Below are 16,101 nucleotides of genomic sequence, written 5' to 3' on the forward strand. Positions count from 1 at the left end.
TTTTTTTTTATTTTTCTCCTCATGCAGAAAATATATTAAATTATATTTTACAAATATTATGAAGGTTGGTACAATACAGTTTCAGGGTGTACGACGGCTGATAAGAACTTTCAAAATAGTGAAAATTATTAATATATCATTTAAGATTATATAAAAACTATTTTATTTTTGTTGTTTCTCCATTAAAAAATCTATGTAAATTTTATCTTATAAATTTCTGGTAGAAATCAATTTTAAGTATATAAAAAAGTTATTTTTATTTCTTTAAATATCTAATTTTCGCCAGACTTGTTTATACTGTGTAGATAATTAGTTAAAAAAAAAAATTCAATATCAAGTTGGTTAGCAAAATGTCCTTTCAATAATACAACATTATCATTTAAAAGTTAACCAGGTCGACCACAGTGGGAGTCGAACCCACGACCTTTTGATCCGAAGTCAAACGCGCTAATCCACTGCGCTATGCGGTCACAACTGTTATATTAAATCCTCATAGAAGAACATATCAATACACCACAATTGCAAGCCTCAACACTTTTATCATCAACTTATAACATGACCATTCATCATGGCAAGCCTTATAACATAGATGAACACTGAACAAATTTTATGAAGGAGCCCAGTGTGAATGAGAATATTCCATTGCAAAATGCACAATGACCACAAGACTGATAAATATTTTCCTCATAAAAGTTAAAGAGTGATCACTTTGGGCAAGGGCAGAGATGTGGTGGTCCTCTTGCTGTCTGGAAAGACTGGCCTGATGGTAGAAAAGTAGAAATGACTCTACATCTGGCGAGTATTGTATGATCTGCAATTCAGGCATTTCTGGGCAACCACATGAAACTGGACTTCTGAAACCGTGGCACAGTCATTGCACAGTATTCGAACCTGCATATATGCCTGAAAATTAGGCAATGTCCGTGCATGACAATTGAAAATGGTAAAAAGGTGAACATGGTTGGCAGGGGGCGTATGGTAAACACTGACCATTTTGTTTTGGTATAGTTCAGGCATTGGTGTGGCTGCGATTTCAATGTCTAGTTTCTCCCATACTTTTGACATGTCGCAGACAGACTTGGAGCAAAGAGGGCATGCATATCTAGAATAAGTTCTTGTTATTATTTGGTAAAAATGTATGTATAGGTTTTCAGGGATGAGAGAGGAACGTGTAACAGCAAATGAGGGAGAAACTTACTGGAAATGCTGCTGCATTTCTTTCAAACACTTCACGTGAATAGTGTGGCCACATGGCAAGACACTCACATCATTGGTGGATTCAAAGAGATACTGTAGAAAATAAGATATTAATTAATGGATCTTGGTATTGAGAAGAAGGCTTGTTTTATGCTTCTAAAATTATAGCTTTGCATTTATAGAAAGAATGAACGTGAAAAATAAGGTCTCACCTCAAAGCAAACTGGACAATCATGATGCATCGCTCCTTCAACACAAGCATGACTATTCTTCAATAGCACTGAGTAGCAACATCCTAAAATTTGATGACAAAAGAAGAGGTTAGCACCAACCTACAATGTGTAAATAAACCTTCTTGGAGAATAAAAACAACGTGATAAGAAGCAGAGCTCCCAAAAAGATCATGCAGTGGATCAGTATTTCAATTGTAAAGAGGCCTCCTATTAAATCCTAAATACAACAATACAAGTCTTGATCATCTGCTCAAAACTTCTGTGAACCAAAATATTTTGATTGCAAGAAACAAATATATCATGCAGCAGTCATCCAGACGGCATGTCTCGCAATGAACACACATCAAAAATAAATGTTCTAACATTAGTCATATTCACATAGCATATTGGCAGCTTATAGAATTCGGAGGTGCAATACTGAGTGAACTGTGCAAGTAGTGACTGCTGCTATGGGGTTTGCATTTGATGCAATGACAGGAGCGGAGTTGAAGATGGATAGAATGTTCTGTGACTGTACCAGCTTAGTTGATGTGGTTCAACATTATGATGATCAAACTACTTGGGGATACACAGAGGTGGTTAGATGCATGGACAGCCTTTTGAGCAGGTCCCTTGGAGTGAAACCTGAATCTATTTGCAGATAAGATAATTACTTGCAGATCACTTTGCTGTTTCTGGTAGAAGTAGCCCTCAATCATCCCTATACTTAAAAGGATCCTTCAAATGATTATATCTTCCTCGATGGCTACTAGAAGCCAGCAAAGGGATGGGTTTTAATTTCTAAGTCGTTGCATCTCTTCTTAGCCTGTTTCTCTTTCTTATGTATCTAGCTACTTGGTAGCTCTTAGGGTTAAAAAATGCGGACACTGCCGCTAAAAGAATATAATCAGATATCTTGACTTTTAAATTGTCATTCTACAATCAAAATGTAATGGGTATATTAATGGAAAAAAAAAATCATGAAATCAATTTAAACATCTACCTGATCATAACAGATTGGACAAGGTCAGATATAGCATTATACAAGATAGAATTCCTACCCGAAACAAAAACTAGGGTTTGAAGGGAAATAGTTAGTTGAGGAAAAGAAGTGATTTGATCAGAAAGCATACCAAACCTTAACAGCATTACTAGCATAGAGCATGTAAAATCATAACAGAAAGCACTCAAATAGAATCACAAATTCAGGGCATTACCGCATCTGAAGCAATGAAAGAAGTTCTCCCTGCCACCTATTCTGTTAAAAAAAATAAAAAGGAAAGAAAAAAGACTCCCCGTCAGAGTTTAGATACATTTCACTTCCTAAATAATCGGGAAAAAAACTACCAACTGAAATTACTACAAATAAGATAAGTAAACAATCAAAGTTCAAACCTGCAGATTCCGCAACCATTGCAGTGATACTGCTGCTTTGAGGTCTGAAAGTAGCAAATAGATATTCTTTTTAGTACAAAAGAAAATAAAAAAACATTCTAATAATCTGTACAAATGCCAGAAATAGAAGTTGTGGATTGCAAAAGGATATGAACATAAGCTTGCAAAGGAGGGAAATCAACTCACATCATCATCGAACAACTTGCATGTTGCACAGAAGTATTTTCCCATGCATACACCGCAATTAATGCACACCTGGCGGACCTGTTGGGTAGCAATTTCAACCCAAAAAATGACATAAGAATCTAAACAGACGATAGAATCAGTTGTGCAAAAGACTAGTCAAGACTTATGGTCACAACCAGTCATGCTACTGATATTTACTTGCATAGTATTTGGATTCAAAAATAAAAGTCTAATATTTTCTTTGATAACTGCAACTAATTTTAGAATAGTGTATAGGAAAAGTACAAAGAGGCCATTTCAAGTACGTTCTATTGTCTCTCATATCAGTTAATCCGGTGGCTAGTAGTATCACATCTCTCCAAGGATAGTTGGCAAAATATTAAGGTCAGAAACTAAATGTTGGCATAGACAATCACTTCAAAGTAAGTGAACACCTCACAACAGTGATGTGTGCACATAGCAAATAATTAAGTATACAAAAAGTAAAGAAAGAGAGGAATTAGCTGCCTGAAGGTCTCTGAGCTAATGCCATCTAAGATGATCTTGACACCATAACTAGCAAATCTGACCTAAATATCAAGGGTGGGTGAGCCATACATTACCAACAGAGACCAATATTCAAATAATAGAGAGGAAAATTGAATAAAGGAGATCAAATGACAATCATGCAAAGCAAACTAAACCCACCGTGCGCTGCCATAAACAATTCTGATCAGAAGCACAGAACTCCTGTTCTTTTTGATAAAAGTGTTAAAAGCTGATTTTATTGAAAAGAAACAGAGAATAAAAGGTCCAGGAATAACACAAGCAGAACAAAGAAACCAAGTCGAGAAACAAAAGAACAAACTAGAAAAACAAACGCACACTAGAAATTACAAGTTAAAGAAAATGTTGGGACAACACGTGATGTAGTTTAATACCAACCTCTTGTTGGGTGCCACAAAGCGAACAAATCACCTGAAATAGACAGAGCAAATCATGAAAAAGGCAAATTTAAGCATAAGAATACATGTCAATAACTGAATATATAAGTAACAGATCTTGCCTGCTGCACTTGATGGCGTGGAAGGTCATGCCGATGCACTTTGTCAACATTAATTGAATTCTGCTAAGCAAATCAATGGCCTTGTTAGTTTTAATGTAGCAGTGAAGAATAGATTGTCTTTTGTTTGATTACAAGATTAGGATGATTGAAAAAGGAGTAGAAATGCACGTCAAAGGTAAAAATGACTAAATTCTACCAGATAGCATGCACATTAGAAGCTCTGAAATTAGACATGGATCCAGTATCAGTAGAAACACATATAAGGATCTGCCAATAAAATTTATTGGCCATGCAGAAATGCAATAAAGTTGCATAGGCATTATTTCCATCAAAGTAAATAAAACTGTTATTGTTTTCATAAACTGGAATGAGATGGAAATAGACTAACCATTGCCTCATTATGACAATGTCGACAATCAAAAATTTGATTGCAGCAAGGAGCTCGAATGTGGCATCTTCTTCTATAGTGTGGACATCTGTTAAAATTCAAAATGAAAATCAGTCGAATGACGACCATTCACAAAATTGACAAGCTATCAAGTTTAAAACATACTGGCTTGCACCGGAATTGATTTCACCTAGTCAGTTAGTATAACAATTTTATTAATCTTAAAATCCAGTCTTCCAGGCTATTTATCCAGGACTTGGAATAGAACACTGAGTTATACTCAGAGAACAACCACAAAAGCAAGGCCGAATGGAAAATAAAGAAATAAAATGAAAATAACAATGACAATAATAATAACAAAAAACAACAACACCAACATACCCATATTCCATTAGACCTCTTTCCTCATTTGAGTTGCCATTTGTATCACATTCATTTTCTTCAGAAGAGAAGCACAGTTGATCAGATGGCAAGGAGGACTCTGTGACCAACTTCATATCATTTTCTTGTTCATCTGGATAATGCATCTGTTTGGGCTCCCCAGAATCATGAGTCCCACAGAGATCGATTGAGAGTCCCATCTCTTGACCAATGTTTCTCTGCCCAAATACCTATCGCAAAGCACCTGAAAGAGCTGGCAAACCTGCAGACATGAAGGCATCCAACGATGTAGAAATCATTTATGCCGGATCAAACCAGCTTATAACACTGCAGTAAATTGCTTGTTGAGATTCCAAGCACAAAATCCAAGTAATGTTGGGCTGCTCCAAATTCATCAAAGGCGGAGCAATAAGAACTCCATGAGACATAAACTATCCTGCATAAAATAATTCATCCGTCTCCTGCTGTGAATAGTGACCAAACAATATCTGATCGCTTGAATTTGAATAAAAGTGTGCCTCAGGAACAGATGCGCCATAGATTCTGGTAAGAACAACACACCACAACATCAATTCCTAAAAAATGAAAAATTGAGAAAAGAAAGGGATGAGACGTTGGGTTACTTCCGTCATCTGATGATCCCAAGAAGATAGGACCTTTTGGTAGGCCTACCTTGGTCGCTATCACTTCTTCCCATCCAATGAGAATTTTCTGACATTGAATGGATATTGTCTCACTTGCACCAGCTACAAGAAGTTATCATCGATATCTAGCTTCATTTTATGTTCTTTTCTACTACAGGGGAATGTTCCTCTGACTCTGTTATATACCAGGAAACCTACCCAACTAAAACTAACTAGCAAATCAATTGCCACAACCATGCTCCCTGCCAACATGTCTTAACTGGCAAACCTGCAAGCGAGATTCTGCTTCCTACCTTCCTTCGCCTTAAAAGACGAACAAAGTGGTAGTAGCACAAGGCATACTTGTTGAGATGTTTGTTTCAGCTGCATGATCTCATAACACAAGGTACACGAGACACAAGAAAGCATATCATTTGATAAAGAAAAATATACAAGCCAACAAATGGCTGAACGTGACTAATGCAGTTGAGCAAAATGGGAAAAGTGCCTTCAATTCTGATGCTAATTCTATTTTAAAAATTGCCACTCACTGAAGTTTTTGAGTTGCAGAAAACTGAATATAAGGCTTGTTTAAAGTCTTAAATTTTCATTAAGAAAATAAATGAATTTGTACTATTTAGGAATACAGAGAATTGTTCAGCACTGAAGGGAAGTTAAAATTTTCCTCAGCAGGTTAAAAGGTCTGTCAGCATAGGACTTATGACACACAGTGTCAAAACAAATGGAATAATCCAATCTATTGTCATTATCAACTGCTATCTAGAACAAGCATAGCATCAGAACAGTTCACTGGTGTACCCAAATACAATCATCAATAACAATAACAATAACAATCACTCATGAAGTTCTTGACAATACAATCGGTTTCAAGATGCCAATACAATTCCCAGGTCACACTGTGCAATCCTAGCTAAACAAGTTCACAGAGCACATCTTCTCATCAAATTTACAAATAAAACTGAGCAAATCAACTAATGACACTAAAATTCCCAAATATTGCAAGCAAATTTTCAAAACAATACACAAAATCGAAGCTCATCCACAGGCATAAAACAAATAGCAAACAAAATAAAAAACATCAGTATAATTATCAAAACCTCTAATTCCTTCCAAGAAGCTCAACATCTCAACCACTCAAACAATCAAAATAGAAGAAAATCAAGCAGATATTATTCTTAGGAAAAATTAAAAACGATCAAGGGATCTCACGCATTACCTAAACTAAATGAAATTAGAGGAAATCGAAGAGCTAATTCAGGAAAAGATGTATACGAATAGCAAAAACGAGATCAAACTCCTTAAAATCAAGCGGAATGGCCGATCACGAGCACAAGGATTCCGATGAACTTCGCCGACTCCAACTTCGTCAGCGACGATTTATAGATCGAAGAAGATGAGTGGATGAAGACGAATTTGGGGCGGAGAAAATGACCGACAACTTCGAGAGAGTTCGAGGCCGGTGGAAAGACGTGGCCTTTGGACGTTTGCTCGTCACATGAGGCAATTTTTGTCGTTTTGTTAGAAAAGAAAAAAAATCTTTTTAGGTGATGACGTGGCTCGCCGGACAAGGATGGATGGTGCATGCGTGTCGGACTAGCCCGGCTTATGTGGACACGTGGGACTTCCCGATTGGCTGAGTACTTGATTTGGCCTACGTGGCATTTCCTGGCTTACAAGCTTTTTTTTATTTTTAGATTTTTCAATAGTTTTTTTTAATAAATAATAATAATAATAATAATTTTTTGGTTTTAGTGTTGTGCACACTAACTCACTAACTAGTTTGTGGTGGGGAATGAAATGATTATTCCGGATTAGCACTTTGGTTTTTTTATTGGATTAATCATTCCGTATGGATGAGTGCTGAGTTGAATTGAAGGTTGCAAGTTTTTTTTTTATAATAAATTATATTGATTAAGACAAAACACTGAAACAGAGTTATAAAAAAAATTTAAAAATAAAAATAAAAATTAGAGCCTAGCGTAAATCAAAATACGTAAAACTAACCGCATTAGTAAAATTATTTAGCTGTGTCATTGAAATTTGCCAAAGCCCAGCTCTCCAAGATTACAAGATAAAGTAGATAGTTTGGGAGAATGTTCACCAATTTTTTTTTAATATAATTATTTATTTTTATTTGTCTATAAGAGTTTTTATTTATTTATTTTTAATTATTTTAAATTTGTCACTCATTCAATTACTAAAATTTAAATAAAAAATTTTTATATTGTTGTTTTGAGCTCTTTCTGCTCTTAAACTATTTTTTTGGTCTGTTTGTTGCTTTGAGCTCTCTACTCTTCTTAAATTGTTGTTCATTATTTCTGTTTTAATAAATTATGATTTATTAATTTTATAAAAAATAAAAAATAAAAAACAAAAAATTATGAATGAAGCTGAAATACAAGTAGTTCTCACTTCTCACTCAATTTTTATAATTTTTAAAAAATATAATTTTATGAAAATTGGAAATAATTGAACTAAAATATTTTTTATAATAAATTATTTTAAAATTATTCAATGTATATATATCTAAAATATATAAATTTCACCACAAAACCACTACGCGAAGCTATTCGGGCTTCCAGTTCTTCTTGTGAGGACGACGGCAACGATATCATCCTCTTCGACGACTAGGGTTTCCATTTCAGAGCATTGGATTGGATCGATGGTGATGGGGAGAAGGGCTTCAATTTCTCTCCCATTTGGAATAGAGATCGAAAGGGGAGAAAGCTAGGGTTCCTGTGGGATGGTCATTTTGGGGGATTAACAAGAGGAACCATGTTCTATGGATCTATTGTGTGGGATCCGTGGCTCATCTTGTCCCAGATCGTCTGTCTCCAGTGCTTGTATTATCTCACCCTTGGATTCCTCATGTTCATTTTCGTTGGCTTCCGGGTTTCTCGCTTGAGCCTGGTGTATTTGTTTGATTTCTCAATTCTCACTGCTTCCTCGGCTACCGGATGGTGCGCAATCGCCGCGTTTCTTCTCAGTTCTCTTGCCGGGTAATTCTTTTTATTTCGCATTGTTTACTCACTTGTTTGTGTAATCCTTGCGGGCGCCTAGGAGATGATTATATTAATATATTTGTTGTTATTCTGTGATTCACTGGCTTGTATGAATTTACACTTGCGAGATCATCTTCACAGATTGTTGGCATTGCTGGATAGAAGAAATGAAAAGTTTGCTTTTTTTAATATTCGGTGTAATGATGCATTGTTTATTCACTTGTCAGTTGTCAGTTAAATGTTTATACAAGATGATAATTTACTGTTATTTTGTGATTTGTGGCGTCTGAGATGAGTTACTTTTTATTTTTTTTCTTTTACTTTTTTTTTTTTTATGTTTGGTTGAATATAGTAATTTAAAATGGATATGAAAACCAGTTGCTTTTGATGTTGTGCATCAAACTTGCCATCTCAGTTAAGCTAATTTTTCTGATATTCATTTTATTGTTTGAGCAGGTCAGTGTACATGTTTTATCTGAATGAGCGAGCCAAAAAGTGCTTGGATTTTTCTGCCACACTCTACATCATCCACCTCTTTATTTGCATTGTATATGGTGGATGGCCTGCCTCCGTAACATGGTGGGTTGTAAATGGTACCGGACTGGCATTGATGTCATTGCTGGGAGAGTGGTTGTGCATTAGACGGGAAATGCGTGAAATACCCATGTCACGACTACGTTCAAGTAAGTGGTATTTTTCTCACTGGGGCTTATATCCCTCACCTAAGATTCTTGCACACGCCATAGATTCTTTCTGACTCGTCTCAAATTGGTCTTAGTCGATGTTAATTTATTCTTCTCTTTTGGCTCTGTTATTTACCTTTTTTTTCCTTCATAAAATTCAGAGTCAATTGTTTTACTTGTATTTCTGTTTTTTTATTTTATTTTTTAACTAACATCATATATTACAAAGCAAAGGGAAATCATGAACTGGATCTGTGATATGTGCTTATTGAGATAACATGCATTTCAGTTAATCCTCTGTTAACTGTCCAACTCATGAAATTATATGGCACTTGAACTAGTAGACAACACTAGCTTTTTGGTGGATTTCATTCACCTACATTGTGAGGAGCAATATGGTCTGATTACTTTGCACTGTTTCTTTGTGGGAGTACATGGGGCTGTATATGTTTTCTTGTTTTTTGATGCTCTGTATTTACTAGTTATATTGCATTTCAGATCCTTTTCACTGCTCTGAATTTATCCAAAATATTTCAAAGGAGATATTAGATATAAATAGAATAAGAGGGATTTTCAAATGGCAAAGAAGGAAACACACGTTTGAGTTTAACATTTCATTTTTCTCATGGCATGGCTGGTGTACTTCTTTTCTTTGTTGTGATTTTCAAGCAAATATTTCTCTCAAAACCCATCAGTTATGAGTCATAACCTTCCCTGTTGAAGACTAAAGGGTAATATTTCTCAATGCATGTGCAGGTCTGTTTCCCCTTCAAGCTTCTTTCTGCTTCTTACTAATATTTCCAATCACACTAGCCATGTGAATCAAGCATTTCTCTTTATGTAGAAACTAGAAAAACATCGATTAGCCTCACAAAATGACTCCTATGGTCAAGGAAAAACCAAATACATGTCATTCCCTAAATACATATGCCTTAAAATTATGATAGCATGCAGTACTAATGTCCACTTCCTACCATCTGCTTTTTAGGGCAAATCTCAACCTCTGATGTTATCCATCCTCACCACAGAGCTTGTAATTTAACTTCCCATTGGCAGTCCAATTTTTATGCTCTGCTCAAAAGTTGATACCAGTTTGTGATTTTATCAGATGTCTGGCACAATCTGAGAACAACACCAACTCCATCTATTTTTTGTTTATATAGTTGAAACAGAAGTCGGGAGTTCCTTTTGAGCTAATGCATTGCGTTAGATTTATTTTATTTTATTTGGAGAAATATGGACAAGTCATGGATTTGAATCCTCGATCTTTTGAGTTGGGAAGTGAATAAAATGGCAATTCTTCTATTGTAGGGATTGGAATTGCATTAGAATTTCAGTGTCTGCTGTCTTCTCCCTAAGTTCTCCAAATTTTTTTGGTCATACATATTTTTGTTTGCAGATGTTTGACTGCAGATGTTATCATGTTTGCCAAATCTCCATCTCATACAATCTGTGGGAGTGCATTCAGTTCCGGATCAGAAGAAAATGTTCTTCAAATTGTTTAGGGTTTTCAACCTCCAAATTAGAAGAAATATATCAATGCTATCAGCTCCTGTGGATCTGTGCTTCTTTTGCCGGGAATTCTTAATGTATATTAAAATAAGACCGTCCTGTTTTCATATTGAGAATGAGTTCTATTCACATGTTAAAAGGTGGCAGTTGATGCAATCGCCTCCAGGAAAATTTTGCACCTTTGTTGGGTGACTTCTGACTTGGTCCACTCTCATCAAATAAGAGAGTTGTGTTAAGGTTCAATTAAACGAGTACGATGCGCAATAACAGTGTTTAATTATTTGACTTATATTTTTATCCCTTATTTAGACATGTATGATATGTGTATCTATAATGAAAAAGAACTAGGTGAGTTGTTAACTAGCATCCATAAAGCCTTGTTAGTGAACAATAATATATAATGTTTATAATGTTATATGGCCTTCAGTTTTATAAAGTAAAATATAAATTACATAACTGATCATACAAATAATAATTATTTTTTTTTCTAAATCCAGTTATAAAGAATTATTCCCTATTTTTTTTTAAAAAAAATCACTATATACTGTTAAACTATTTTACGACACCCTCCCACTATTTTGACCTGTCCTTATTTTTTTTAAAAAATTATAAAACATTAAATATTTTATTTTCAAAATTATTCTTTATATTTAATGCATTTTAATAATTTTTAATAAATTATATATATTTTTATTTATTTATTAAAAAAAGATAAATCATTTATTCATTGCACAGCATACAAGGAGAGAAAGAAGACAGACAAACAAGAAAGAAAGCCCGGGTCATCAGAGGTGAAACACTAGGTAAAGAAAAAAAAATAATAAATTATATTCAACTACACATTATTTAAAATATATTTTAAATAATAATAAATTTGAAAAATTAATACAAATGTTTGAAACTTTGAACATCATACCCGGATCCAAAGCACCGTTTTACATCTTATCCAACCCGTAACATCCGTTTTGTTTCTCAATGATAGTTCCAATATTTAAGGAAATAATAGAGCCATTGAAATCGACCCACATGGCGAAAGTTCCACTCGTGCACATAAACCATTCACAAACATCCTCCTAATTATAAAATATTAAATTATTCATAACAAAGATGAGATATACTCCAGATATAAGGACTCTAAAATAATTGAGAACTGGAGAGGGACTATTTGTTACTTTCCTCATTTTCCCTACAAACATAACACGTAATAACGATGAAGCAACCATTCTCGTCTTTCTCTTCTCTTGCTCTTTCTCATCTCGATCTTGGGGCAAAACCCTAACACCGATGAGCACGTCGGAGGAGGTACGCTACGAGGTGAACTTCGCCGGAACCCAGACGTTTGCAGTCACACTCCGATCTAGATTGAAGGAGATCTTCATCCCCGACGATCCTTTCCGCCATTTACAAGACCTTCCACCACGCACCAAGGCTCACAGAATTCTCAAGTACTTCGTCCCCATCTTAGAATGGGGACCAAGGTATACATTCAACGAGTTTCGCTACGATTTGCTCGCCGGAATCACCGTCGCCAGCTTAGCCATTCCTCAGGGAATCAGCTATGCCCGCCTCGCCGAGATCCCCCCAATCATCGGCCTCTGTGAGTCTCAATCGATCTCTTCTTCGATTTTAATCTCGGATCCCAAGTATTCTAAATCGATTAACTGTTGATTGATTGAAAAGATTCGAGCTTTGTGCCGCCATTGGTGTATGCCATCTTTGGTAGCTCGAAGAACTTGGCTGTTGGGACGGTGGCGGCCTCGTCGTTGTTACTGAATTCGATTATCCGGCAAGTCATCTTGCCGGAGAAGGACATGAAGCTTTACATTGGCATCGTCATGACGGCCGCCTTTTTCACAGGAATTATTCAAATGACACTAGGAGTATTCAGGTATATATACATCATATATATATATATATATATGGTTGATCCATTTTGGGGACTTTCACGTTGTGAATTGTTAATTAAACTGTTTGTATTTGAGATTGTGTTCAGATTAGGGTTTGTAGTGGACTTCTTGTCAAGATCCACAATTACTGGATTCATGGGAGGCACAGCGATCCTTATTATTATGCAGCAGTTGAAAGGAATGCTTGGGATGACGAGATTCACCACCAAAACAGATGTCATTTCAGTTCTTCATGCTGTCTTTGAATACAGAGATGATGTTGGTTATCACATTATAATTATTAATTAGCCTCCTTGAAAGTTTTTAAAAAGGAAAATATAATAAGTTTTTCAGTGATAATTTGCTTTGCTTGTTCTTCTTGTTTAATTTTTCAGTGGCAATGGCAAAGCTTTGTTATGGGGATCTGTTTCCTTGCCTTTTTACTTGGTACTAGGTACTTGGTAAGTGAGAATTATTTTTCTTCTCTCTTTTTATTTTATTTTATTTTTTTATAGATGAATATATAGGTTACTGTTACTAAATATTTGTCATTCACGTTGATAGAAATTCAAAGTTCCCAGACTGTTCTGGGTCTCAGCTATTTCTCCTTTAGTGGTGGTGATAGTGGGAGGTTTAGTGGCTTTTTTCTTGCATGGAGCGACCCATGGAATCCCAATAGTAAGTATATATATATATATGTTTTACTTTCCTAGCTGCGAATAGAATATCATTGTTAATTAATGATATTGCAAACTATTTATGGGCTGCAGGTAGGACCATTGAAGAAAGGACTCAATCCCATCTCCATTGGAAACTTGGTTTTCACTCCTCCTTACCTGCAGTATGCAGTTAAAGCTGGCTCAGTAACTGGATTCATTGCTCTAGCAGTAAATACATTACTATACTACTGTTTGGTCTTATTAGATCTCTCATTTATTCATTTTATCCAAAACAATTATACTTGTATGATTTTCTATGGTTTCTGTCATTTAAATTATCAGGAAGGTATAGCAGTTGGCAGGAGCCTTGCTTTAATGAAAAATCATCACGTTGATGGTAACAAAGAGATGATTGCTTTTGGTTTGATGAACATTGCTGGCTCTTTCACTTCTTGTTATCTTACTACAGGTAAAGCCTTGAATTTGTACGTTGGTATATAATTTAAAACACTATTAATGCAGGTCATTGATATTTACTCTTTCTCTCTCTCTCTCTCTCTCTCGATATATATATATATATATATTCAGCCCCATTTTCCAAATCGGCGGTAAACTCCCACGCCGGAAGCAAGACTGCAATGTCAAATATAGTGCAAGCTATATGCATGATGTTAGTGCTGTTGTTCCTGGCTCCTCTCTTCAAGTACACTCCTCTGGTTGCTCTGGCTACCATTATCATTGTCGCCATGATTGGGCTTCTTGAGTTTAAAGAGATGGTGCATCTCTTCAAGGTGGATAAGTTTGACTTTTGTGTTTGCATGGCTGCTTTTCTTGGTGTTGCCTTCCTCTCTATGCTCCAAGGCCTTATGATCTCAGTAAGCATATATATATATATATATATATATATATATTAATTTCTGCTGCATTGCAATTCAGTCTATATATACTAGATATATATATACTTAATTAATTATCACCTCTATCTTCACTGTAGGTTGGCTTGTCAATAATCAGAGCTCTTTTATGTGTGGCCAGACCGATAACCTGCAAACTTGGAAGGTTACAAGGAACCAATATGTATCGAGATATTGAGCATTATCCCGATGCATCTACCATCCCTGGCATTCTAATTCTGAATGTAGGCTCTCCTGTTTATTTTGCCAGTGCAAACTACCTTAGAGAGAGGTAATTTTTAACATTTACATGCATGCATCTATATATGGTTTTCTTGTTTTCTTAAATTTTAAGTATATATCTCCTGGTACGTACTTATTGTACCAGGATCACAAGATGGGTGCAAAATGAAGAGAGATCTTTCAGTGAAACCCAAGGCGATATACACTACGTTATACTAGATATGGGTGGTAAGTATAAATAATATACGCCACTGATTCAACCTTGAAATGAGATCCTAGCTACTCTTTTATATATCATAATTATGAATTTAAATTAAGGTTGATTTCCACCTTTATTTGATTTGATTTGATTTCATTTCATATATACAGGAGCCACCGCCATTGACAAATCAGGCATTGGAATGCTTGAAGAAGTTCATAAATACCTGAAGAAAAGAGGAACCAAGGTAAATGAAACTTAACGTCTTTTTTTTTTTAATTAGTATGAAAATTTTGATGATTTATATTAAAAAAAAAAATGTTTTGCAGATGGTTCTGTGTAATCCGAGGTTGGAGATCATTAAAAAGTTAATTACGGGGAACATTATTGATTTAATTGGAGCAGATTGGATTTTTCTCACAATAAAAGATGCAGTTAAAGCCTGTGAATTTGCTTTGCAGGAGCACAGAAGGCAGCAACAAGATGCAGTATAATTAATTATACTGATTTTGTGTGAAAAACATTAGTGATGATTTTTCTCTTTTAAGTATTCTACCATTTATTTATTGCGCTTTGAGAAATTCAACAAATTGTTGTTGTTATGTAAAAGATTCATTAATTATAGCCGATAAGAACTTTGAATATTTTTTTTAAAAAGGTGGATAAACCACATGCATTAATGAAAAATCACCAAAGATAGAAAAGCCCGGGTCTCCTCCTAACCCAAAAAAACATAATCTATTCCTCGCCGCCGCTTTGGTCAACTTATGGGGTTGAACATATGTTTTTAAAATCATTATCTTTAATGGTTTGGTTTCTGTACTATATTGCATGTATGGCCGGATGGCCCATATATTTACAATGATTTTTTTTTTAAAAAAAATTTATAAAGGATAAGCTTTGTGTGGTAAATCTATTGTCGTTGTCAATTACGGTGCATGTTCAAATATCATTTATTATTGTTGGTGTTTTTTTTAATTATTATTTATCTTTTTGAGTTCATCCTTGTATATTTTTTTTTATTTTTTTATTTTCGGTTGGTTTAGTTATGGCTATTTTGTGTGTCATTTTAATTTGTATAGCTTTAATATAATCATGCCTTTTTTATTATTATTATTTTATTTTTAATAAAATTTATAGATCTAAATTGATCATCACCCATAATAACTAATAACTCATTATAGTAAGTCTTAAATTTAAGACATTTGAATATTTTATTTCTATTTTTTACATAGGGTTAATTACCGTTAGGTCATGAGTTATTTGGTTTATTTTTTATTTTATAATAATATCTTTTGAATTATATTTATTTTAGTCTGTTTTATAACTTTTATTCATTTTTAATATATATATATCTCTATACATGGGCTTGGTTCAGTCTCCCAAACACGTGGACGACCAAGTCCAAGTCCATTGGAATTTCAATCAAATCGGATCCGGGCGCCTTGTCGGATCGGATTCGGATCCAGATCCGGATTCGAGTTCGGGTTCGAGTTCATCTTCAATCTTATTCTCACCCCATATTAGCAACCCACTACGTCCTTCCAACCAATAGAAATCCACGAAACACGACTCA

At 34.9% G+C, this 16,101-nt stretch overlaps 3 protein-coding genes and 1 non-coding gene across 8 annotated transcripts; 2 read left to right on the forward strand and 2 right to left on the reverse strand.

The window, feature by feature from the left end:
• Window positions 1-396: 396 nt before the first annotated feature.
• On the reverse strand, window positions 397-470 carry TRNAR-UCG. Its single transcript has one exon. It is a non-coding gene; the product is annotated as a tRNA-Arg (tRNA).
• Window positions 462-6,882, reverse strand: LOC120253231 (probable E3 ubiquitin-protein ligase RZFP34). 5 transcript variants are annotated; one of them, XM_039261561.1, is made up of 12 exons: window positions 6,721-6,879; window positions 4,805-5,066; window positions 4,424-4,511; window positions 4,036-4,098; window positions 3,915-3,947; window positions 2,991-3,068; window positions 2,805-2,848; window positions 2,627-2,667; window positions 1,410-1,492; window positions 1,199-1,290; window positions 991-1,102; window positions 462-891 (listed from the first exon to the last, which is right to left on the reverse strand). In XM_039261561.1, exons 2-12 carry the CDS (start codon window positions 5,002-5,004, stop codon window positions 787-789), a joined length of 939 nt encoding a protein of 312 aa, XP_039117495.1. In that variant the 5' UTR covers window positions 5,005-5,066; window positions 6,721-6,879; the 3' UTR covers window positions 462-786. The 5 variants fall into 5 exon arrangements, 4 of the variants coding, with proteins under 4 accessions (XP_039117495.1, XP_039117494.1, XP_039117493.1 ...); XM_039261560.1 differs by having other exon boundaries at window positions 6,665-6,879; XM_039261559.1 differs by having other exon boundaries at window positions 4,805-5,751; window positions 6,665-6,878.
• A 1,131-nt stretch (window positions 6,883-8,013) lies between these two features.
• Window positions 8,014-10,957, forward strand: LOC120253035 (protein SYS1 homolog). The gene is made up of 3 exons (XM_039261278.1): window positions 8,014-8,447; window positions 8,907-9,133; window positions 10,533-10,957. Exons 1-3 carry the CDS (start codon window positions 8,224-8,226, stop codon window positions 10,538-10,540), a joined length of 459 nt encoding a protein of 152 aa, XP_039117212.1. The 5' UTR covers window positions 8,014-8,223; the 3' UTR covers window positions 10,541-10,957.
• A 972-nt stretch (window positions 10,958-11,929) lies between these two features.
• On the forward strand, window positions 11,930-15,019 carry LOC120253207 (probable sulfate transporter 3.5). Its single transcript, XM_039261533.1, has 12 exons — window positions 11,930-12,242; window positions 12,326-12,533; window positions 12,639-12,810; window positions 12,927-12,992; window positions 13,096-13,209; window positions 13,302-13,418; window positions 13,533-13,659; window positions 13,779-14,065; window positions 14,185-14,375; window positions 14,472-14,554; window positions 14,696-14,772; window positions 14,855-15,019. Exons 1-12 carry the CDS (start codon window positions 11,930-11,932, stop codon window positions 15,017-15,019), a joined length of 1,920 nt encoding a protein of 639 aa, XP_039117467.1.
• Window positions 15,020-16,101: the final 1,082 nt, after the last annotated feature.

This window comes from Dioscorea cayenensis, chromosome 26, assembly GCF_009730915.1.
Source record: "Dioscorea cayenensis subsp. rotundata cultivar TDr96_F1 chromosome 26, TDr96_F1_v2_PseudoChromosome.rev07_lg8_w22 25.fasta, whole genome shotgun sequence".
In the NCBI taxonomy this organism is placed as follows: domain Eukaryota; kingdom Viridiplantae; phylum Streptophyta; class Magnoliopsida; order Dioscoreales; family Dioscoreaceae; genus Dioscorea; species Dioscorea cayenensis.